This window comes from Taurulus bubalis, assembly GCF_910589615.1.
Source record: "Taurulus bubalis genome assembly, chromosome: 15".
In the NCBI taxonomy this organism is placed as follows: Eukaryota; Metazoa; Chordata; class Actinopteri; order Perciformes; family Cottidae; genus Taurulus; species Taurulus bubalis.
Window position 1 is genome coordinate 6095893 of NC_136603.1, and position 25543 is coordinate 6121435.

The 25543-nt window shown below is 40.5% G+C and overlaps 1 protein-coding gene across 1 annotated transcript; it reads right to left on the reverse strand.

Annotated features, from left to right (window-relative positions):
• Positions 1 to 7770: 7770 nt before the first annotated feature.
• Positions 7771 to 25134, reverse strand: sucla2 (succinate-CoA ligase ADP-forming subunit beta; the record flags this gene model as incomplete). The annotated part of the gene is given in 12 exon segments (XM_079231106.1): positions 7771 to 8456; positions 9787 to 9875; positions 11098 to 11218; positions 11397 to 11539; positions 12387 to 12548; positions 13781 to 13919; positions 17238 to 17366; positions 19879 to 20041; positions 20995 to 21094; positions 22190 to 22376; positions 25018 to 25110; positions 25114 to 25134. Coding segments are annotated over 12 exon segments (1422 nt in total). The 3' UTR covers positions 7771 to 8381.
• Positions 25135 to 25543: the final 409 nt, after the last annotated feature.

The window sequence follows — 25543 nt, forward strand, 5'->3', positions numbered from 1 at the left end:
ACTTCCATAATTACAGAAATTTATCTGCCGCAATTATCTTAAACTAAACCACAATAAGTTGCACTGATCATTCATGTTGCTGCACATTCATCGGAAAATGCACCGACTCGGAAGATATCATACGAACCGTTAATATACTGATGATATCTGTGTTTGTTTAGTTTTCAGTCAGATGTATCTGAGCTTTAAGAAAAGAAGTATGACTATGACTTGGATGTTGAATCTCATTATTACAAGAACTCTGTGATGTGACCTGAATGCAGCATGTCTGAAAGTGATCAGGACATTCTTGGAAAAGATCTTACAGCAACGTCTTACTGGGTAAATTAAGCTGAAAGATAACTTGTTTGTAGGTTGTAAAAAATGGTTCTCCCTGAGTTGTTGTTCTGGACCTTGTCTGAAGGAATGTAGGTGAGTGTACCGTGAAGGCGTGAAGTGCCACGAATCCTCCGGGGTTGAACCTGTTTGAAGCAGGGTGGCTCAGGAACTTAAGAAAGGGTGCCTCACACCCGCAGCCCTTGTAGATGTCAATTAGTGCAATGATCGTATTGACCTGCAGATATTGGGAGAATGGGGGGCCTTCGGAATAACCACGTGATCGCACACCATTTGAAATCCGGTCAGGCCTGCTATCTTAAGATAGCTCCCAGCGTGGGCAATCGTGGCAAGGGTCCCGGTTGAAGACTTTCTCCCCTCCTGTTGTCCGTGGAGATGATCAGTTCACTCTTAAAATTAATAATTCACTGCCGATTCTGCCACGAATATGAATCCAAAGTCTCAAATCCTTTTAATAAACACACTAACCACTAGGAGTACCGCCACATCATGGGTGGTTTCGTCGAAAAAGAGAAGTCTCCAGCAAAGTACCCAAGGAATTGTGGGTCATCCAGGATCACAGTTAGGTCTATATATTCACATCTTAACGTACCTATAACTCGATCGTAGGGAAAGTAATTGGCTCCTCGTCCTCTGCAGGAAAAGTCCACAAAACTTTCAGTAAATCTTTTACTCTGACCATAACAATATTATTTCTAGCACAGAATGCAAATTCACTTTTTCTGAATGGGCTAAAACCGCTGCAGGTAACCGCTCCTATGATGATGATGTCAGCTCTGAATAGGTTATTACTCAAATAATCCTCATAATTATTCTGACAAAACATGATCATATCAGAATAAAAACTTGATAATTACGTATTCATTTATTGTTTGAGGTTTATTGATTTTAGGCGTAAACCAGAAAAAACAGAGATGAATTTAGAACATTTGTTTTAAAGGAAGAAACCGAAGCACCCAGAGTAAACTGTCAAGTCTCTTTACTCTAAGACCCTTCACCCTCGGCGCCAATCCCATACACCTCTCATCCAGAGCCTTTTCTTTGTCCGCTTTTTTATTCAGCTTCTGGAGTTCTTTACGAAGGTTGTTTTTCGACCATTAACGGAGGTCTTCTCCGCTCTCAGAGAGTTGTAGATGCCGGTCAAAGCTTGCACACCCTGGATTGTGTGTTGCCGAGCGCCGAAGAGTGACTTTTCCTCCCTCAGTTTATCGACCTCTGAATGTATCGCAGTGTTTTTGTCCTCGTCGGTTTGTTCTTGTGAGACCTTGTTCTCTAGGTCCCGATGAAACTACAGAGGTCTTTCCACTTATGCCGGCATAACTCCTCTGATATGAAACACATATGCCGACGGTTGGTTCATAGTAAAGTACAACAAATAGCTAGAATAAAAGCATATACATACATTCAGGTAGTCCCACGTCTTTGCTAATCTTTTTCCACACAACATCTTTTTTGGTGCGGTTCCGATACTCATACAACGTTGTATCGTAGAGCTCGGGGTGCCCACAAACAGCTATGATAGTATCCTCCATTTTGGCTGATGTCCAGTGTTTTGCAGCACACGTCACTCCAGATCTTCACCTCGTCAGTCTTTGTTGAGACGCTGGAGTTCCTGCTACAGGCCGTCACTGGTTTGTGTGCCATGTTTTTTCCCTTTCTCCAAAGCGTCAATGTGGCCCAGTGTTTTGCGGCACACGTCACTCCAGATCTTCACCTTGTCAGTTGAGATGCTGCAGGTCGTAATTCTGGTGTTTAACTCTGCTATTTAAATAAAGTTATTATCATTATTAAGTCTTCAACTGAAGCTTGCATTTTCTCGTTTGTTTCTTGCATGGCTTTCTTGACGCGTTTTTGCAACTCCAGAATTTCAGATTTTTTTTTTCTTCACTCCCATGAGACCCACCAGTGTTTGTCCACTAGAGTTTTTAGGTAGGGGATCCGATCCACTGGTCGCTGCAGTTATGCAGAGCGTTGAACTCATATTAGGTCCTTATGACTTTGTGCAAAGCGACTTTGAACGTCGTTCTTCCGACTAATAGCCTTTTCAAGCTTTTGTGATTTTGAAGGATTTTTTTCAAAGCTTTGACATGCTGGTTCCTCTTTTCGTTTCTTAGTCTTCTTCCACTGCGGTGCACATTCCCTCTGAAGAGGTTGCATCTTCTTCTTTCTTCACGTTGTTTCGTCTTGCGACTGCATAGGCTGCCTCCACTTCTTTAAAGCTCTTCAGCTTTCTCCCGTTTTCCTGCCGTTGTAGTCGCAGATCTGGCCGATGATCGGCCATTACCTCTTTTAATGGTTTAGCTCAGGGGTATTTAAATAAAATTTGAAGAGGTCCAGTTAGAGAAATTTTCTTGAAGCAAAAGGTCCAGAAGATCTTAATGTCTGACTATTTAGTGTGATAGATATATTTAAGTAGCCTAGTAGTTGTATCAACGTCTGCATGTAATCAATACCTGACAGTCAAATCAAATGAATTCAGTGAAAAAATCATTTTGACAATATTTATTGTCACATAACGTAATGGAACTGAACATGCATGTATGACTGCAGATATGTATAATGTTCTCTCATGAACTAAATAAAAGTAGGGCTGTATTTCAAAATAAGTGAAAATTGTGCATGTTCAAATAAAGTGCTTTACTTCAGAAAAGCTTAAATCTTCACCTTCTGTTTTGGCTGGAGTTCCGGTTCCGTACGGGACGGCTTCTGGATCCAGACCCCGACCGCCTGTTAGTGACCTATGGTTTAGCTTCTTCGTACATTGCATCAACCATACAGTGATTTTGGACCTTGTCAATGTGTGACAACCGGGTGTGGTGGGGCAGAGACTCAGGTGCAGAGGAAAATGAAAAAGTAGTTTACTAATCAAAGTAACAAAACAAGGGAAAAGACTTATACTGGAAACACACAACACAACTACAGCTCGAAGGCAGGGGACAAGAGAAAGCAGGGGAGTGTGTGTGTATGTATGTGTGTGTATATATATATATATATATATATATATATATATATATATATATATATGAGAGGGGAAACAGGTGTAGGGCATGTACAATCAGGAGACACACATACACATTGAACTAACAAGGTGTTACACAATGAGCACCATCACTTTTTTTTAAGGGTGTCACATTTCTTCCTTGTTGCATTTTTATATGCAATTTTTATTTATTTATTACAATTTTAATTAATTTTGTCTAGCAACTTTGCCAGCTTTCAATCTCTAAATGGAATTCACTTGTTTTAAACAAGCACAGTACATAGGACTCAATGAACACATTAAAACCTTATGAAATAAACTAGATCAAGACATGCAACATCTACGGGGGCCGAATCATCTTTTTATTTTTCACTGTTCTTCCCACATCGCTGCAACAAAGCAGGCGCCAACCAGCCAGCGGCGGCAGATTAGGATTCACATGAGAGCGAGTCGCCATCAGCTGCTGCCGAGGGAGGACGTGGGAGTCCAGATGTGATGCATGTTGACTCTTTGAAAGATGGATAAAAACACCACTGGAAGCATTTACATTTTGTTTTACTTTAGTAGAAGAATGTACAAATGGAGTAAAACACGCGTTTACATTTTTACTAAAGTAAATCTGCGTCATCAGTAAAATGTATTTTAAAGAACTGGACCAGAAAAAGTGTCCCAAGGAGCGTTACATTGTTGAAGCATATAACTTATACTGGATATTGTCAAGCTTTTTTAAAATTCTAATCCATCTGCATTTAAAAAAAGATATTTTACAGAAACCCATAAATATTTTCGATATGTGTTTTCTGTTCCGACGCCTGCATCAGCAGGACGATGTCACTTTCCGTTTCAAATAAGAGAAAGAAAGTTTATGATACGACAAGCTACTCAAACAAGTGAGAGAAAGGTCATGGTTTGGGTTAAACTAATGTTTACTTTTCTGTTTGACTGATCAATTGCCAACATTTTTCATGTATAAACATTTCATGGTTCCAGCTTCTCATATGTGAAAATGTGCTGCTTTTCTTTTTAATAATAGTAACAGTTCTAATGCATTAGTAATGTTGAGGTTTGGACCCAATAAACAGTGTGAAGGTGTCACTTTGGGCTATGGGTAATTGTGATAATTTGTGATACTCATTTTAGCCACAAGAGGCAGAATAGGACGAAAAGAGTTTGTTTTCTTCCAGAGTTTTAATTCCTCCATACAATCTAACCACAAGGTACATATATTTAGTGTTAGCAAGTTATGTAACATTACTGTTGTGTCTTTCTTTTGACTAGAAATGTATTTTAATCTGTGCTAAAAATAATTCACCTGCCATAACTGGGTTATTTTTTTCACCTGTTTTCATAAATTGAAGAAAAGGAACAAAAAAAGGGAGCCTGGCAAAAAACAAACGCCCACAGATCAAATCCAAAATGTAGGGATTTTAGAAAGATTATCAGCAAAAATGATATAGACACACGAGAACTAACAATTTAGATCAAATCATGGAGCACCAGAATTATTGTTCTCCTTTGGTTTCTGAGGGCGTCCTTAGAGCCAGACCTCCTTTACATTGGCTTTAGCTGCAACCTTTTTTCAAAGGAATAAAACAACCTGATTCATTTAGGACAAGGTTTTCTGTCTCTGTGGCTTTTTCAGCTCCAGAATAACATGGCAGCAAGTATGTAGTGAAATGTCTTTTCTTCTCTAGCTGGAGGATAAAAGCTGAGCCTTGTGTCACAGAAGAAGAAATCTTGCTCAAATCAAAGCTGTGTGTGTGTGTGTGTGTGTGTGTGTGTGTGTGTGGCGCAAGTGACTAAAACCAGCTTTTCATCTTTTCTGCTGTGGCCCGACCATCCAACAGTCGGAGTCTCTCATCTCCAGGTATCACCTGGGGTTCAGCAGGGAGAGTACATTGGATTCTATGAGAGCAGTCAGCGTGAACCAGAACAGTAAAGTTTTGGGTCGTACATAAACAAAAAGCTGAAACTCAGTATGAAGCTCCGTAAAGACGAGAGCTGCGGATTCATCACGACCAACACGTTGTAATTTGATGAGTTGTTGAACAGCGTTTGGATCATTACGCGACTATTTCCAGAAACAGAGTGGAAGTCATTTCAACCTGCTGACTTCTGTTGTGCCACTAAACACCCACTCCTGTAATCAACCAGCCATTACAGCCGGCCCTGTGCGACTCCTGTAAACTGTAATCAGAGCGCGCTCCTTCAGGGTCACGGCAGTACCCGTCGCAGACGGAAACAGTTTAACATTATAATCAACAGAACAGAGTCCATACCCACGGCCATTCTAATAAAACTATATTGTTTACAAGTGATAGTCTACTGCTTTGAGCAGTTGCCACGCGATCAGCAGATTATCCATGAAGTCACTGGTCGTGCCCCAAGAAAAAGCCTGAAGCTGAACTGAATACAAATGTGTGATAGATTTATCCAAATATACAGAATTGAAATTTTGTCCAAGGTCTTTGGAGCCGAGCGGACAGTTCTGTCGTCTCTAGTGTTAAATTAAACTTAATTAAAGTGTATAAATACATTTCATTCTGGCTGTATATACAATATTGCTATTGTGGATTCTTTACCGTTTTTATGTGTATTTATATTACTTGTTTTTTACCTGTCTGCTGCTGTAATCCTGCAATTTCCACTGCGGGACGAATAATGGAATATTGTATTTTAGTGGACGTTTGAGTGGAGATATTGTCACAGTACAGTCGGGTCCGACCACAAATCGATCGTTTTGAATCCTGATCTTTCCAAGAATGTGTGGCATTACGGTCTTTATGAAATGATCCATATAGGTGGAAAAACACGGACGAACGGACGTCTTCGTCGATACAAAACCAAGACGGGAAGAAAAGAAACAAACCGAAACATTGGTGTTCTCTGTATTTATTTATTTTCTTCCTTTGTAGTACCCCTTGGAAGGAGCATAAATATTGTACAGCAAGAGAACATCAGTTTGGTTATTTACAAGATATAACAAATGACGTACAACTCACAATGTTGCTTTGTGTTTGGAGCGCAGGAGGACGAGGTGGGAGAAGAAAAAAAAACAAAAAAAAAAAAAACACACACTACAGTCATTCTACCGTTCTTGTGAAAGGTCACAGCCGGCCAAAGGTCCGATGTTGCATACAGAAACAAAAGAAAGAGAGAAAATGGCTACCGGTGCGTGGCATGATGGCAGACTGAGCGTACAGTGGAAGCCATCGTGGAAATCCCTGTTAAACCCTGAAGCAGTTCTTCAGTAGGACACAATAAATAAGCATAAACACAGATCCAGTATTTCTTGTAACTTTAGCCACGCAAAAGGAAAAGGAAACCCTAAAACCCTGCAGTAGTTCTTTTAAAAAGAGGGACTTCTACAACGGCTGCGTCCACCATGGCACTAAACCTGCCGTCGAGGCCGCTTAAAAGACTCGTCTCGTTAAACTTCGAATGAAGAAACAGATGCGCCTGCACCTCAGACAGCCAGTGCGCCCTCATTAGCTAACGTGATAACGCTTTGCTTCACTTGAGCGGGACGGAGGGGGTCAACGCATCTCCAGTTCTACGACGACGGTGAGAGGATGCACATGAGCTCGCGTCAGGGAAGAAAGAGAGACAAAGTGGACTCTGGGAAATCACATCGTGCCGCTTCAACGTTCGCTCGACTCAACTTTTTAAGTTCCACCCTCGAGGGCTTTTCTCTGGGAAAGTTCATCTCCGCAACAGGAACACTGAATAATTCATGTGATTGGTTTAGAGGCGCGCCACCTTTTGTTCTACACAACCTCACGAGAGGCTTCACCGGCGCCGAGGAAGAACAGAAACTCCGCGTCATCGATTCTCGCCGCAGATCTGGGCATCGATCAATACCCCCCCCCCCCCCCCCCCCCACCTTCTTTGTGATTTCATTCAAATTACAGCTGATAAACTTTAAACTGTCTTCAGCTCATAATGAGGAAGTTCCTCTCAAGTGTTTTTACATTCATCATATCTAACCAAAGAACCAAACAAGCAGGAGAGCAACATTTTAAAATGCATACAGTTTTGGATTAATTTGTCCAGGCTGTGGGATTTCTGCCTCGACATGCTGATATTGATTTGGCAGAAAAACAGACAGTGCATGTGGATGTAGTTTTTCAATGCACCAACTAAAGGTCCATTCACCTCCATTATATGGATTTGGGATCCTGGACGAATTAATTCAAAACCATCTGCGTGGATAGATAAAACTAGCCGTAAATTATATGTTTTTGTTTTCGACACATTGAGATGCTTGAAATTCTTTTTTTAAAGGAAACGTGTGCTATTTGCCCAGTAAAAACCAGCTGATGAACACTTCTGTCTATAGGAGACAACAAAATAACGTGGCTGCGTCTTCAGGAGGAAAACAGTTAATTCTGATGCGTCTTTTGTTTCTGAACACTGTTTTATGTGTTTGATGAAATACGTCAATGTTCTGCACAGAGGGGACAAATAGTTTTATTCCGTTACATTACTACGTTGAGACAACACACTGAAAAGGCACTCGTACAAAACTATGCGTGTTAATGAAAGTCGTGGGATTAAAATCCTTGTCCTGGTGCCTTTTCAGTCAAACTTATGTACCCACTTGATGCAACAACAATCAGCAGTCTATTCATTTGAACTGAAAACACTAAATAATGTGAATAAGAGTGAACGCAGCTTCCTCACGCATGAAGAGGCTTCAGCTGCTCTGCTTTTATTCTTCTACAGTAATAAAAATGAAGGGCGAAGGAACATTTCCCAACAAGAACTGAAACAGAACGGTTCATTGTGTGAAGGAGTTTAAAGTGGAGGTTTGTGCGTATCGACGGCCGAAGAAGGAGGCTGCTCTCTCTCTCTCTAAGTGAAACCTGTTGCTGCCTACCTGTTGGACACCTGTACAGAGTCATGCCATCATGCCGCAGCATAAGAAAGAGAAAACTACGCGTCTTTGATCTCCTCTCGGGTGCGAGAGGCTTGTCTTGCTGTCGGTTTGTTGGGGTGGAGTGGCGGGCGGCTGTGATGGAGGAAGTGCTTGGGTGAGGAAGTCATGTAGGTCGAGGTTTCTTTCTTAGATGGGCAGCTGGAAGGTGATGTCCACTTGAGCTTCCTTGGCCAGTGAGACGATTTCAGAAAGCTTTACAACCTGTGAGCAGAGAGACAGTCAAGTGACGTCAAACTAATCTTCTTCTACATGAACGCAGGTTTTTACGTACTTGTTATTCTGCACGTTTTGACCCATTTACTGCAAATCATATACACTTGGAGAGGAAGAGTTTGAAGACTGTGCCGCTGTGTTTTAGAATTTTTTTATTATATCAGATAAACTGAGAAAGCCATTAGTTTCTATTCATTTCAGTATAATTTGAAAATGTATTAACCAGGGCTTCATAAACTGTAATTGGAGTTGTAAAATTTATATTCATTAACTGACTCGGCTACAAAAAAACCCCATAATTGGCACTTTATCAACCGTTAAGCATGCATGTGTGGTAGAAAACGAACTAAATGAGACAACTAACAGATTAAGAGCCAGGAACTGTTAGTTTTGAAATGTTTGCGAGTAAAATGAAAAATGTATTAACACGTTGTCAGTGAATTCTCAGTTTGAAAGCAGGTCTGTGTGACCTGTGATTTTGGGGGATATTACATTTCTTCATTTGGCACTTTTATCCAAGATGAAGTAGAAATGAGGGACAATCCAAGATTCAGTATAACAAGTAATACTCCGTTACAGACAATCACACATTTAAGATGTTCATACCATACGAAAAAACGATTAAAATAAATAATTGGAATTATTAGTATAGTGCTTATTTTTTTAAAACCATACAACTTTTAAGAAGAAATTACCATTGCTGAAAAAAAAACAAAAAAAAACAACATAATTCTGTGTCTTAATAGCTTTGTTTCAGTACTCATGATTGCAGACAAACAAAAAGACAAAAGAAAAGAGGGCAGAGACATGAATAAAGGACGATAGAGAGAAAGGTTAAAAGGTTGAAGATGAATATAACATTCATCTGCGGGAGGCAGCTTAAGTAGACGATTTATCTGCTTCATCAGCTCTGCTCCTCTAATCCTCCTCTAACCTGGTGAGCGGTTAGTAAAACAGAAGCATACAAATGTCACCAAATGTGACCATCAATCACACTGATGTGTCCGAGTTATGTCAGTTATGTCGTTTCCGTGTTTTGTTCTTGAGCTTTCAGACACACCAAACCCTTTTCTCGCCCGTGTTTTCACAGGTTGCTGCTTCCTGTGCTTTGGTGGTCATCATGTGTTGTAAAGCCAAAGTGACATTTCTCCTCAGACACACACGCATGGAGGTTTGACAGACAGCTGCATGTTTAATCATCTACCTACCTACAATACATGGTGGTGTGTGTTGTCACGATAAATCAACTCAGAAAGTAGTTGTTGTGAGAGTGTATGTATGTGTGTGTGTGTGTGTGTGTGTGTGTGTGTGTGCGTACCATTTTTGCAGCCTCGTCCAGGTCGTCACAGGCCAGGATTTTCAGCGGGCTGGCAGCGATCAGAGCTTTGGCATCGTCCACTCTCGTTCCTTTAAAAAAAAGAAGACAAAAATCAAGATTCTATCGAAAGAGGGTTTTTTTTAAACGGTTCAACATCCTCAGAGGAGAGCCGTTTATATTGCCGTCCATCAAACAAACTTCAGCTTTGTCGCCGTCAGGCAGGCCATTGTGTCTCATGCTCGGTAAATCATGACATTCTTGGGTTGACAAGTTGAGCCTGTTGCAGAGCTTTAGTCACTTTGTCTTTGTGGCGTGTCATTTATGACTTAAGGGGATTTAAAAAAGGTAAGAAAATAGTTGTGCTTGTTATATTTCAGTTTTTTTTAAACAGATTTTAAAACTTCCTTCCAATTTCCTTCCCTGTTTATTTACACATGGATGACAACTGCCAGGAAAGACTGATAGTGTGACTGAGTAAATCTGTTTATGCACACAGTGTTAGTTTCACTCTAAACTGAGACATCAGGCAGGACGACCTGATGAAATGGTTTAAAATGTGTGAAGAATCAGCACCTCTGCGGTTTTAAGTATTATATTATCCAAATATTATAGTATAAATCTAGCAGTACTAGTTGTTAGGTGAAAGTGTGTTGGATTGCAAAAACATAAAAACAGGAGCAGAAAAATGTCAGCGCTGGTTTGGCTCCAAAAACAAGCATGCACCAAATCTGTGTGCTCGCAAATTTAAAAAAAGTGATGTACAGACAAAAAAGGACTTTTAATCTTTATAACCTTTTTGAGCACCAGTTGCCCTCAACACTACAGAGTACAAATGGACATATGCATATCGAGGCATAATGATAACAATCCACAGTTCATCGTTCTCTGCATGTTTCCAGGAGCCAGACTTTGAAGTGGGAGGCATCAAACAGACACGAGTTGCTCTGAGCTGCCAGCTGCTGCCGGTTAACCCGTCTGACTGGAGGTGGTGAGGTCTGTCAGTGTGCGTTTAGTTGAGGCTAAAGAGGCTGATGGCGGAAGTCGGGCGAGCACATAAAAAGCTTTCGGTCAAAGTGCGTTCAAATTAATTTGCAGGACATTTCTAATGACGTCTGTGGATGTGGACATTTGTGAATCTCACATTTTCGTGAAAGTTTCTTCGCGTATAGAAGAAATATTTGGGTTAAAAGGTGCTGAATTCTAAATTCTGAGCATTTCTATCGTCTCCACGTGGCTCTGAACATTGTTATAGATCCCAGATGTGTGTGAATCTTACTGTTCAGTGTGTGTGTGTGTGTGTGTGTGTGTTACCTTGTAACCGCACTACGATGGGGATCTTGAGGTCCAGTTCGCACACAGCTATGATGATGCCCTGGGCGATGACGTCACACCTCATGATGCCTCCGAAGATGTTGACCAGGATGGCCTGAACCTGAGCCACAACATTCGCATTAATTAAGTATATATATATATATATATATATATATATATATATATATATATATATATATATATATATATATATATATATATATATATATGTAGCTGCGCTATAATAAATAATGCCAACATTAAACAGCCTGTGGGATCGGCAGGCAGTCGGTTCTTACCTTCCTGTCAGAGGTGATGAGTTTGAAGGCCTCGGTCACCTGATGAGCTGTGGCTCCTCCTCCTACATCCAGGAAGTTGGCCGGTGTGCCGCCGTGCAGCTTGATGATGTCCATGGTGGCCATGGCCAGACCCGCTCCGTTAACTGGAAGAAGCGACGCTCATCGGTCATTTTTTAAATAAAATATCAAATTATAAAAACACTGACTGCAGACCAAGTTTGTTTCGTCCATCTCCTATTTTTGACATATTGAAATAACAGATGTAGAAGGTCCTAATGATGTAAAGCTATTAAGTTGACACACTGATAAAGGTATGAATAGAAGTTTAAATCGCAAAACGATATTTCCCAAAGAGGCACGTTCGAGCAATTTAAGGGAAGGTGTCAGTCACACATACGAAGGTCCAGACTTGTCGTACGAGTCACACAAACAGATATAAAAATACAAACTTAAATGAACTTCATGCGAATACTTTGACAACTTCTCTTGCAGCTTCTCTGTCGGGGATCATCTCCGTTACAACACCAGGCCGTGTAATGCCACTCCAACGTCATGTCAAAGCATTCTCTGCTTCTACCCGTCGCAGCACGGTGCTGCTCTGATGACACAACGCTGGCAGCTATATTCATCTTTTTCTCACTGCTTTGAGTCCTCTTTCATCACCACTGACTGCCAACCTTTCTCTATTTTAGTCTGACAGCAGACTTGAAGTTCTTCTTTACTCGTTGGTAACGTTTTTGTGAATGAAAGTCATGAACATGTGGAATTCAATCGATGTGGAAATGAGCGATCCAGTTCAGACAGTTTGGTAAATCAGATAGCAAAAAGTAAGAGATTTGGGTTATGAGGCAAAATGTTTTTCCCCAAATGTTTTCTATCAACAACATATTTTTCCCACATGGTTGACACCTGCTTTTGAAATGATAGTCCTTGAAACCCCTTATTGGCTGTGTTATTTTGTAGTTTTTGGGTCTCTGGCGGCGCACTGACCCAGGCAGCCGATGGTCCCGTCCAGGCCGATGTAGTTGAGGTCGGCCTTGGCGGCCTGCCGGTCCCGGGGGTCCTCCTGGGTCCAGTCCTGCATGTCGAACACCACCTTCTGCCGGTACTCTGCGTTGGAGTCGAAGTTGATCTTGGCGTCCATGCACATCACTGGTGACAAACAAACAAACACTCCGGCATTAGATGAAGATTCATTTCTACTGATGTCACAGACGACATCTGCAGAGATTTTCATTTCTGTCTTAAAACCAGAAAGGGCGCACACCTCAGTCACATGGCATTTGAATGATTAAACAATCAATCAATAATAATGACCAACAGATAAATACAGTGATGGAGCCATTGGTTGCAGCTTAATTTCATATTCTAAGCATAATTTCAGTACATTAACACACATTTCAGACTATAAAACGGAAGATGTGTTTTTTTTGCTCTAGAAAAACAACAAAGGATTAATTGGTTATCAAAATTGTTGATTAGTTCTCTGTCTATTACTATTATCAATTAATCAACGACTTGATTATAATTGATACATATTTCAATGACATGATGTTAAGGTAACACACGTTGTAATGTTTTATTAGCTGTCATTCAGCACAGAGGTCAGCTCTTCATAGAGTGTGTGTAAAGAGCTCTGACTCGTGCCTGAGGAGCTCATCAATGTGTGTTTACTGAGAGTCCTCAACCCTGACTCACTCACTCACTGAAGAGTCACACCACACACGCAAAGCACCTCAAACTGAAATCAATCCCTCTCTTTGTGAGAGTTTAATTCACAACAATGGGTTAGTGCAAAAAAACGAGATCGACCCGTAGATGTTTAGAGGCTAAACGCCTCCCTAACTTATTGATCCAAGAGAGCCACGGCTTAACTTTCACATTCTCAGTTTTATATAACAATCGCTCGGGGAAACTGAACGATTGTTACGATATAATCGCTCAGATTGGTTTAGATTCGGTTAAATTTGGAGCTTTGTTTTATTTGTCTTTCTTTTCCTAAAATATCACGACAAGACCAAAAACCAACAATGTGTTAGTCGATCTCTCAATACTCTCTGACTTCCTGTCTGAGGCTTTTATCTCCACGTTTGTTTTGTTTGTTTGTTTAATTTAACCCAGGAGGAAATAACGCATTTGTTTTGGACTATTTTCAGAAGCGGATTTAGTATTAACAAGTATTTGGGGCAGCAGGATATAGTACGGGGGATTGAGTCAGAATAAACTACAGTGTACGTGTTCAAGGTGATGAAAGAACATGTTACCCAGTGCAACTGGGTTTTGTTCAAACTATGGAGCTCTGTGGCTCAGAGGAAAAAGATATACCGGGCTTTGATGCACACACAATACTTGTTAGTAGATACATTCAGAGTGTGTGTGTGTACCAATTCCAGAGGCGTCCTCCACCATGGGGTTGATTTCGAGCATGGACGCGTCGTACTTGATGAACACGTTGTACAGTTTCATCATGTTCTCCGCCGCCTCGTTCACCAGCGCCGGCGGGAAGCCCATCTTCTCAGCGACCTGCAGCAGCACAAAACATTGTATTATTATTATTGCTTCTTCACGCTTTCTTAAGATGCAGCAGGTTAGCTTAGCTTAGCATGAAGACTGAAGAAACGGGACAGCGTCTGGGTTTCCAGTCGTCATCGGGGAGCTTATTAAACACGCTTTATCTTGTTTGTTTAATCCGTAAACGAACGGAAGACTAGATGCTGTATATTTAAAATACCATCACATCAAACAAATAATTAAACAGGCCAGCAGATCGTTTGTGTGGGCGTCATTTCTCAGAACATTTCTATGCAATTCAGCTTTCTCAGTTTTGAAAACAGAACAAAATAATACACTAAATGTTCCTGTTAATCTCTTTAAAAAAAAAACAATTAACATCTTAAAATAGTTTTTTAAAATTTCTTCCCATACAGATGAACAAATAAAACCAATGGCGAGAGCTGCCATTCGTTAATGTCTGCATATTTTATGTGTCGCTTTCTGATTGTTATGTGTCACTTTCTATCGATATTTAATACAAAATGAAGGTGCAAAGGTTTTGTGTCCTTTTGGGTTTTGAAAATTGAAGAGAAAGATAAAATTACTCATTTCTGATGAGTGAAAACTTCATGGTCATTTATGTATTCCGCCAGCTAGAAAAAAGTTAGCATGTTTGAGGATTAAAACATTGCGCCGATTCTCTCCAGTAAAACCAGGACTGGAGAACCAGAGTGAGGTCTACAGATGTCGTTTCTATTATTTCAGACCCGTCTGGATCTCCGGCACCAGTGAAGCCTTTCAGTCTCAACCAGTTTGCTTTTTCCTGCCCAGAGACTCTGGAGAGGCTGCTCATGTGTTCCCTGTTCCGTCATTTATAAGAGCAGGTAACGTTCATTTTCCACATATAGAGTGAATGCTGTTCATACGTTAGCGAGTCGACCTGCGGATTTGAGACATTAAGTGATGAAGAGAAAACTCAGGCGCTTTGGTATATTCTAGGAAGAGACACTGACATTACACCATCATTACTAGTATTATAACTTTATTCTTGTTCTCTGCTAAGTATGAAATGATCCAAATAAAATGAACCGTCCTAAACTTTGAACATCTAACGTGCTCATATTCATTGAGTTTTTGTGTTTTCTATATCCAACAAAGTTACATCATATGGGTACGAGCAACAGACTAATTGATTACTAATCAGACACGTACCTGATTAGTTTTTTCCTATTAAATCTCATTTCCTTCAGTACCTATGCATTGTGAGCATCCATGTGCCTTTGGAATAACGTGACAGTATATTCTTTAATGGAAGTATATCATGATTTACCTTTATGTCATTATAATAAGGGTCGTCTAATATTGCATCGATGTGTATATTACACATCTCTAATTTAACCACCGTTTACTCTAATAGTAGTACTAACATTGGAGGTAGATATGATATTCCACTTCTTCTTGCGTCACTGTAAACACAGAAAACCTGCAGATTTCTTATATGGAGATAAAAACGGTCTCAGTGGACAAAAATAAATGAAAGGAGTGAAAGAACATCAATGAACCTCCGTCTACTTGTGAGCCTTGCAATCAGCACCTCTCCCCTTCGTCAAATATATTGAGTCTCTGCTCTCACGATGACAACCAGCATTCAATATCCAGAGCGCAAATCACTAAATGATACGCAAACTGAGAGGAGACAGTGAGACGAGATGGAAACTGGGCTGAGACAAAGACAACGAAGGGAGTGGAGAAATGTGTATATTCACGATCAAATTCAGAGAAAATAGATTTTTTTTAAAGTGTAAAAATAAAACCTTTAAATCAGCTTGTGACGGTGACTTAAACATGTCTGTTCACATTAAAAACTGAGCAAAACAGTAAGATTTCCTGAGAGCTTCACTTCCATAGTTATTGATTCGTTGCCTATGTTTCTACAAATGTTGCATCCATGCATGAGCTGCATGTTTTGTTCATGTGCATTTTACATGACTTATTGTTATGTTGTGACTTTCTGGATGAAAGGAATAATGTCCAGAAGACAGAGACATGAAACAGCAGGACTGCAAAACAAGGTGTGTGATCCCAGACGATGCTGTGAAACTGAGGTTAACTAATAAAAAACTGTTACAGGAGAAAATACTTTTTAGAGAGTTCAGAAAGAATGACTGGCGAACTTTGGAAATTACCTTAAAATAGAGTTGGATGCAGTGGAAACAAGCAAGCAGCACAGCCTTTTAAAAAAGGTGTTTGGATGACATGTTAGAAAACAGTTTCCACATGTAGCCATTACAGAGCAACAAAAGCATTTATGAAGAGTGGTGTTTATGCCCTTCTGAGGAATGAAAGTCCAATATTCACTCTTTTTAGCTCAGCTTTTGGTCTCCCAAAACTTCCTGAGGGAAATATCTAAATGTCGTTTCCCTTTATTTGCTAAATGCTGCATGATGTTCAGCAGCTGGTCTCTAACCGCGTCTGTGTGCTGCTGAGCAGGTAGTGTACCGAGGCTTTTACAGCTTTTACAGCTTTTATTCAGAAAACGACGCAATGAGAGTGCTGAGTAAATGTGCCATGAAGCCACAACTCTGAGCTAAAAGAGGAGGAAACGCTCCTTATGGGTCATAATTCTCTGTGTTCATCACTACAAGCACCGTCTTTCACGTTTTAGAGTCAGTTGACGGTTTATCAATATGAAAACATGCATGAGTGAAGCTTTAAAGACGTCGTTGCTGTTCGCCGTCTTGTTATTTCCGATAGCGGTTAGTTCCACACTTGAGTTCATCCAAAAGGACATTATTTGTTTTGTTAAGAAGAAGAAAAAAAAAAGCTCAACCGTTTAGAAAATCTATAATCTTTGTTAATAAAACAGTAATCATTTTGCTTATAACATCCTTCTAATTCACGGGTATATTTATGACTAATGGATGATTTTAAACATCCGAGTGTTGCGAATAACAATCTATTAAATAATAATTATTTTAAAAGCATCTTCCACAATCATAAAATACAGGTTGTGTTCTATAAAGACCTGGAGATTGATTATATTTTTGTTATTCCGAAAATAACATCTGCGTCCGGGAGGAATGAAGTCCGCGGGGAAGAATGGAAAGATTTTCTCGAACCTGGGGTTTGTTTTGTGAGAAAAGATTGGGCCTGTAACTTGTTTAAAAAAACAAAAAGTTTCCATCTGAGAAATAACATATAGCCTCTTGTGATTTCGTCTCCCACAATGCAGCATGAACACAAACAGCATCCCTTCCTTCTCTTTTTCGATTTCTCCCGCAGCCCGAGCCACACAGTTGGAGCGTCTCCGGTGGTTTTGTGACTTGCTCCATCTCCTATTGATCGTACCTTGACAGCCTGCTCCATCTTAATGCCTTCCACAATGTCGATGGGCTCCTTCACAATGGCGTCTGGGTTTTCGGCCGCAACATCTTCGATGTTCACGCCCCCCTGCGAGCTGCCAATTAACACGGGGCCCTGTGGGAAACAAGAGGTGCTTAACACTGAGTGTCTGCACCATTTCAATTACAACATCTGTGAAGTAAAATTACATTTTGTAAGGAATCCATTTTTACTTGCACAAAGAATAAAAAAAACTATCCGAATGTTGTTTACAAACTACAAGCAGCCTCCAGATCTAACAGGATGTAACTATTGCTGTGACTTCCTGCTAATTCATTGAAGGCTGTTTAAACTGTCCGAATTGATCGCAGCTTTTATGTCGACGCCCACCACCACCGCCGCCGCCGCCTGATCCCGTCTACTATCCAGACGGGGCGCAGTTCATCTGGAACTATTTCCATCCACATACTAATAAAAGTGGTTTAATTACATAAAATGAGAGATGACGTACGTCTAACCAGCACAAAGTGGAGTCTTACATTAACTCAAACTTATTTTTAGGGCTGTAAATACCAATACATGATTGAATGGTAATCAATGATTCTTGTTGTCTTAAATTACGTAAAATCCCTATCAAATGAAACAAAGAAAATACTTATATTTAAGTCGGTGAAAAGCGACTCAAACGATTGGTCGATTATCTAAATAGTTGCCAATTCATTTCTGTCAGTTGATGTATTGATTAAGTCAGCGTTTTAGCTCTTTTTTTATTACAAGACTAGGACAAACCGTTTTTTTTTTTAGAAGTTGTTTTCTGACAATTCTCCAAAGGTTAAAATACCCCCAATCAACAATAATAATAATAATAATAATATCTGCCAACTGTTGCTTGTTGTCCCAAAGTTATGTTCTGTTTTCACAGATCTCACATCATTTCGAGACGGATGAATGCTGCATCCTATTCTGACCCTTGACACTTTTTACACTCGCATTGAGTCTTACTTGTAAAGCAGCGTCTCTCTGAAATGTAGATAAAAGTGAACTAAATGTTGTGGAGATGCTGGATGAGGTGAACACAGTTACTAGAAGTCTCCTTGTCTACAGATCTTGAGAGGAGGCACTTTACTTCAAACACTCCACTATTAAAACAAAGCTTTTGTTCCACAGACTCCCACCTGTGAAAGAGCTTCTTTTGTCTTTTCTCTGCTGTGGGAGTGAAGTTAAGAGCAAAAAGACATCTCTGATGATTATTATCATCATTATTATATATGGCATGTATAATATATGCTGTATGATAATTACGTCATTGTCTCTGTATGCAATACAGAGGTATTACCTTCTCCAAAATGAAGAAGAGAAAGGAAACTATCCCAGGTCCTACAGACATCTTGGGCCACATTTGGTATCTTATCGTACCAATCAGACTCTTCCATAACTATACTATTGATACGTTTCCATTTTTCTGCCCAAGTAATCGATCAATGGCTTTAAATGTCTTTGGACTTGACCTCCAACTTCTCACAGACATAGGAGCTACTTTCAGCACTAAAATGTTTGTGAATTACTCCTACAGTCAAGACAGATTTTCTCCTAATTCCCACACTTACTTCTAGCATTAGGAGCGGTATTCGCTAAACACCCCAAGTTTAAGCTTTTGGGAGATGGACTGTGAGCGGGGCAGCAGGCAAATCCAGTGGAATTAGGCTGAGTGGGAAGATTTTGATTTGTTTAAGAAGTAGATTTTTTTCCCCTCCATAAACGCAATATGAAATGAAATGAAGATTTCTAGAGAAAGATGATGCCGCTTTCTAATCCGTTACATCACATTTAAAGCCTTTCCCTTCAACAAGCCTATTCTGTATTCAGCTGATAGATGACGCTTCAGATTCACTGGTTGTTAAAGGGATCAAACCTCTGACGGTGACAGTCTGAAAGAAATAGCTCATTTAATGCATTAAACCGTGACCAGAGACGGTTGTAGTCTGTGCTGGAAAAAACGTCACCATTATCTCTAGTGCTGTGCTGCCATCTAGTGGTTCAATACAGCAGAACCAGCAAAAAGGGATGACCTGTTTTTTTTATTTATCACTCAGAAATCACTCTTTGTTTTTATTGATTTCCTGCCTTGTATATATTGTTGGCCACTAATAGAGCCATTTGAGCAAGAAACAGAATTTAAATCAGCAGCAACAATTAATGAATTCATCAAGCTACTGAACTATGCAGGAAATATTCATTATGATGGATTTCTAATTATTTTTTGATGCAAGTCTCTGGTTTTTATTTATAGTTGAGAATCAGATGATTCATTTCCCCACATTATCTAAGTTTACACTATTTTATGTACTTTATAATGAAGAGTATTGGTGGGTTGCACAAATACTTAAGGTGGAGTTACATCCAGGTAACATAACCATTTGGCCATTAGTGAATATCACACTATCACATGTGCAATTGCTGTGTTTCCGTTCCCTCATTAATACAGAACAAACAGAGTCAACCTCCGGACCCTTTGTCTTCACTCAACGATCTCCACCATTACCAGAAACTTCAAGCAGACCGTACAGACAGCAAAACCTCTAAACGCAGAGGTTCAAATCCACCTTAAGGCCTCATGGTATCTCAATGTTTGAGTATGTTCCCTCACCTGGAAGTTCCTCTCCATGGTGATGGCAAAGTAGTACTCTCTGCGTGGATACCTGCGCTCGCAGATGAACACCTGGTTGCAGATACGACCCGCCTCCCCGGTCTGCTTAGTGTACAGCTTTCGACCAATCATCTGGGATGAAATGTCTCGGGCCTCCTCCGGCCTGGACAGGAGGAAGAAGATGAGTGTCAGAAGAGACGTCAATGTATACGGCCTTCTTCTCACATCAAATCTAAGAATATCACTTAAAGCTGACGGTGACTTTCGGAGAACTTCTGTTAAGTCGATAATAAAACTAAAACAGTTTGGCCTGCGGTCTTCTGTTCCTTTTATGCAGCCGGAAGATCATTCTCATCTCTCATTTCATGTTCTTGCAGCTTCTCTGCAGGTTGTTCCTGCCACACTGGTGATGTTTGACAAGTGGGAGGCATTTTACAATTTCAGAACGACAGCTTTGCCACTTAAAACTAGTGCAACGCTCTAAAGACGCCTGCAGCACTTCAGCTGTAACGTCATCTCTGTGGTGTGCGTCTTGAGAAGCAGAGGTTTCAAGTTTCTCGACAGGAAGCTCAGACCAAATGTGGATTTTTGTGGATAATGGTTTCATAAAAAGTAAAAGCCTCAAGTTCCCAACGTTGCATCTTGTTTTCCTCGTAAAAAAAAAAGGTTTTGTTTTTGGAGTTGAACCGATCGAAAGACAGAAGGCGTTGTATGATGTTCAGATGAGAAAGCTTTAAAAAAAAGCCAGTAAAGACAAAACAAGAAAAAGAACAAATAGAAAATGGGTTGGGTCGCATAGAACTGTAAATTGTACGTGTTCTTCGTATATCTCAAACTGTTCATCCGATCTTCTTCACACTTGGTGGTCAGACTGTTGGTGAAATATGGACACGTTCAACAGACCGGAGTGGGCCTCGACAGGCCGTGGCTCTCAGACTGCAGTTCCCTTTTCCTGCACAATATATCAACGTTACTACTAAACTCAGCTTCTCCTCCCTGGAGCCGAGCAAGCAGCAGTACCGGGAGCCAAGCAGCTGGCCCGTTTCAAAAGGGAACGCACTCCGAACGCTTGTTGGCACCGGATTCCTGTTCGATGACAGAAGCTGGATTACTTACGAGTAGACGATCTTCACTCCTCCCTTCAGTCCGCCCTCGAATGTCCCCTTTCCTCTGCCACCTGCCAGCACCTGAGCTTTCACCACCAGGTCCTTTGAAGCTGAAACACACACAAACACACACACAGAGTCCTATTAACTATCACGATAGTGGGAAGTAGCTCATCTGTCTTAAATGTTATATCACTGTCAACTTAATGTCCTTGGGGTTTGGACTGTTGGTCGGGGAAGAAAAAAAAACACATTTAAAAGACGTCACAATAGAAAGAAATGAATTAACCTTTCGTTTTGTTTAACCAGCCAAATTAAGTAATCATGATGATTATTTCTAAGGTAGAAAATCTTAATTGTTAAAGACACTGCTTATCTGTTAGGTTGTGAAACCTGAATTATGATGAATGAATGTGTTGTTTCCACATCCAGCAGTTACAGAGTAACATCATCATTCATAGGGAAAAGCGTGTCCAACACTGAACTCTCTTTTAGCTCCGTTTTTGGTCTCCACCAACTCTTGAGGGAAATATCTGTCGCTTTAGATGCTAAACGCTGCACTATGTTCATCTTTTTCTCTGAAAACAATGCCATGACATCAGTAAGAGTGAAGGAGAACATTCAAAGTTGAGGGCCGGACAGATAAACAATGAGCTGGAACTCACTATGAAGCGCCGTAAAGCCGAGCAGAGATATTGGTGCTGCTACTATCCTGCAATTATGTGAGCCGGGTGTCAACTGATACCACTGAAGCAAGAGGTCGCTATGTTTAGACCAAGTGTGTGTCCGTCCCCATAATAGACAGCTATTTAAACCCTCTTCATAAAAAGGTCATGAAATGTCAGAAAAGGCAAACTCTGGGTTTGTTTATAAGAATGAGAGCTGAGTGTCGAACCTCGATTCTCTTGTAGTAGCTTCCAAAACGTGTTTGTACCGGAAGTTATCAAATGTCTGGTCAGATTTGTTATCTTGTTTGATTCTTCTTTGATCAGATAGTTACTGATTTCAAACAAAACGTTGAAAGATTCACCAACTATTTATTCTTGTGCGGCTGCTTGTGAAACTCCTTCCTCAATATTCAATGCATTGAGTTCAGTAAAGACGACACATTCCCAGTCAATCTTTTCTTTGATCATCTGTACAGATAAATATGTGTTTATGTTATTCGATGAGTGGCCTTTTCTTCCAGGCTCCGTGCCGCTTACCGATCTGCTTGGCCACAGAGTAGGCCTCCTCTGAGGAGCTGGCCACCATGCCGTCTGGCACAGCGATGCCGGCCTCCTTCAGCAACCCGATGCTCATGTACTCGTGTAGAGAGAGGTTCCTCTGCTGCTGCTGCTGCTGCAGCTGGGACACATGGCCCCCGAACAGACCCGAAGAACCTCCGAGAACCTGTGCAGGAACAGTGGACTCCGTAACTATCAATGAAAACTTCATGTACTGAATAACTGAATGTACAAACCATATTGTTATCAAAAATAGGAAAAGCAACAATCCAACTTTTTCAGTCCTGATACTGATATGAAGAAGAAGAAAACAAATCATGATATGATGCCTAGGCTTTAGGTATCGGGACGATTGGTTAAAAAAACAAAAAAGTCTTCAAATCAACAGATATTACAATTGTTGTAAATCTTTTTAATTTAAAACAAATTGGTCCAAACATAGTATATCATGTATAAACATATCATTTAATATGTATGCTGTATTGTCCAAGATACCCGATCGTGTTATTTGAATTATTATCAGCCCAATATCAGTATCGGTGCATTCTTATTTAAAAACATTTAATTTGACAAAAATCTAAAGCATTAAAACATGAAAAGACATTTTAACTGACCATAAAAAGACAAACTATTGTTGAAAATATATGTCTGGATTATCTTTATCAGAATTGAAATATCTGTGTGTCACAGGCAGAGAGATGCAGTACAGCATCTGTGGGTTGGGATTGTCCACATTTAAGAAAAACCCATTGACAGCAAAAACAAAAAGCATTCCGAGTTACTTTCTCATAACAGAGGAGAAGTGTTTGCGGTGGAAACCTGATTCAGGATATGAAACCAAGAGAGCATATTAAAATGCTTCTCAACTCAAACTGAGGGAAATACCCAAATCTGGGAAAACAACAGAAGTCAGTAACGCTGGTCTGTGAAGAGACGGTGGTGTTTACACTAAAAATTGCTGATCTGCTACACTGACTTGCACAATGAACGAAAGAGACAGAAAGAGACAGCAAGTATTCCAACATGGCGTCAGATGACACTTGTGGTTCTCATTTTCAGCTCCAGCACACAGCTGGTGGTCAGGACTAAACTGGGTAAAGGGCAGACGGGGGAACTAGGTGCTTCCATTTACTGTTTGGTTTTTCAGTTTCCGGTTGCAATCACCAGCTGATGTCATTCATATACACCGCACGTAACAAGGTATATATATATTTTTTAATACATTATCGAGAGCTAGACCTGAAAAGCCATGTTAACACACTAGCCACAGCTCACAAAGGGAGCTGTAAACTGGAATCACAATACAATATAGAGTACTTCAAAGTAGAATATCACAGATAGCTGACCAAAAAAAAATGTAAGTCAATATTCAAGTGGATGTGATGAAACTGTATTCAACTTGATCAAGCCAATAAGAACAGCAAAGCAGCCTTAAACACCAGAAAAAAACACCAATTTAAGCTATAAAACCTGATAATAATAATAATCAAAATCCCAAATATCTATTCATATTCACAGAACAGTGTATTAAGAAAGTATTCACCAAAAACAGCATTTAAGACATACGTCTATGTCCTGATGAGCGTGTCCTCTCGGTTCTCGTCTTCATGACATGCAAACAAATTATCTATGGCCCGATTTTAGAAACACAATATAATACTAAACCAGACCTCAAAACTTTGTATGTCTTTTGCTCCAACTCTTAAACCAAAGCACAGAATACCAATGCATGACATTTAGAGTTTAAAGGGTATGTAAAGGCATCAGTGTCACGGCCTTGACACCGTGTAAATATAGCCTCATTCTGCCCTTGCAACAAACTAAAACAATCACTACTGTAAAATATAGAGGAATAAGTAGAGTGTTAATCATATTTAACTGACTGAACTCATATTTGTAGATGCAGAATACACATTATTGTATGTATACCTTGTGTAGTAATCTACAAAAGCCTACCAGAAAAATATAGTTGGGGGTCAAAGCATAAAGTTGCATATAAAGTCATAACTAAGTACAGTACTTGACACATGTACCTCATCACACACCAACACTATCTGAAGTTGGAGTGAGGTCAGCCAGGTTACGTTGAAAATGTGTCATTGTGATCATTGAGATGCCTCTATGTTCTTTATTGAGTCCAGCTGTGGTCAATTAAATTGATTGGAGATAATTGGGAGAGTAACACATCTGTCCCACGACTGAAACACAAGCCATGAGGGTTGAAGCTGCAGGCAGAGCTCCAGACACAGAGCTGGAGAACTGGTGTGAACACTTTCTGACTGACTCAGTCAACAAGCTATCATGGCACCGCCTCTGAAAACCACCCAGCAAGGACGCCATGTTTGTTGATCATTGCTGGTGACAGCCTTTATTCTCCGCTGTTGTCGGTGCTCAACGAGGCCGACCAGATTTATCCGGCTCACTTTCCTCCAGAAGACGCAAACCCGTCAAACGCGAAGGCGCAAAGCTCTGCAGCTTCTCCTTTTGGTTGGAGGTCACCGGGCTGCGACTGCCCCGTGTCCACTGCGCACATTCACTGCGCACATCGGGTCGGGTTTAAAAACACACAGATGTGACGGAATACGTGGAGGATTAAACATAAACGTGTGTTTGTGTTAGGTGATGTTTTTACTGGGTCGCGCTAGCTCGCTAAAACAACGGGAGCCCAGTGGTGATGCGCTAGTGTCAGATTTGACCCCGGCAGTTGTTTTGGGGAAAGTGTCGTCTTTAATGACGGTGTTTCGCTTTCACTGATACCTCCTCGGGAAGCCAGGGACCGTGGCTTCAACACGGACTCACACACTCACCTTGGAAGCGGAGCTGATGGTGTTTCTGGCCCCTGAATTTCTCAGGCCAGCCGTCAAACGGCCGCAGATCAGGGACGCCGCCATGTCTCCCTCTCAAGTGGAGTAACTGACGCGCATGCGTGGTGAACTGCAAATACGCCTTCGCCGGTGTCGGCTTCGCGTACAGTCGGAAATTACACAATCGTCTAAAAAATGGATAGTAAACACAACTGGAAAAATATTTATCTTACTGAAGAGGAAGAAATTAAGACTACGAGAAAATTTAATTCACACCAAATAGTTGTTAAAAAATCTTTTTTAAAATTGGCCATTCAATCAGTTAAACTATCTGCTCATCTGGCACATAATGAGCATGTTCTCGTCTTCATTTAGCTACGATTTTAGAAACACAATATTTACTTAACCAGACTACAAAGGTTAGCGAGTCTTTGCTCTAACACTTTAACTAAAACAGAATACCTAGGCATGACATATAGAGTTTACAGAGAGTGCGGGAAGGCAGCAGGTGTCACGGCCTTGACCCCGT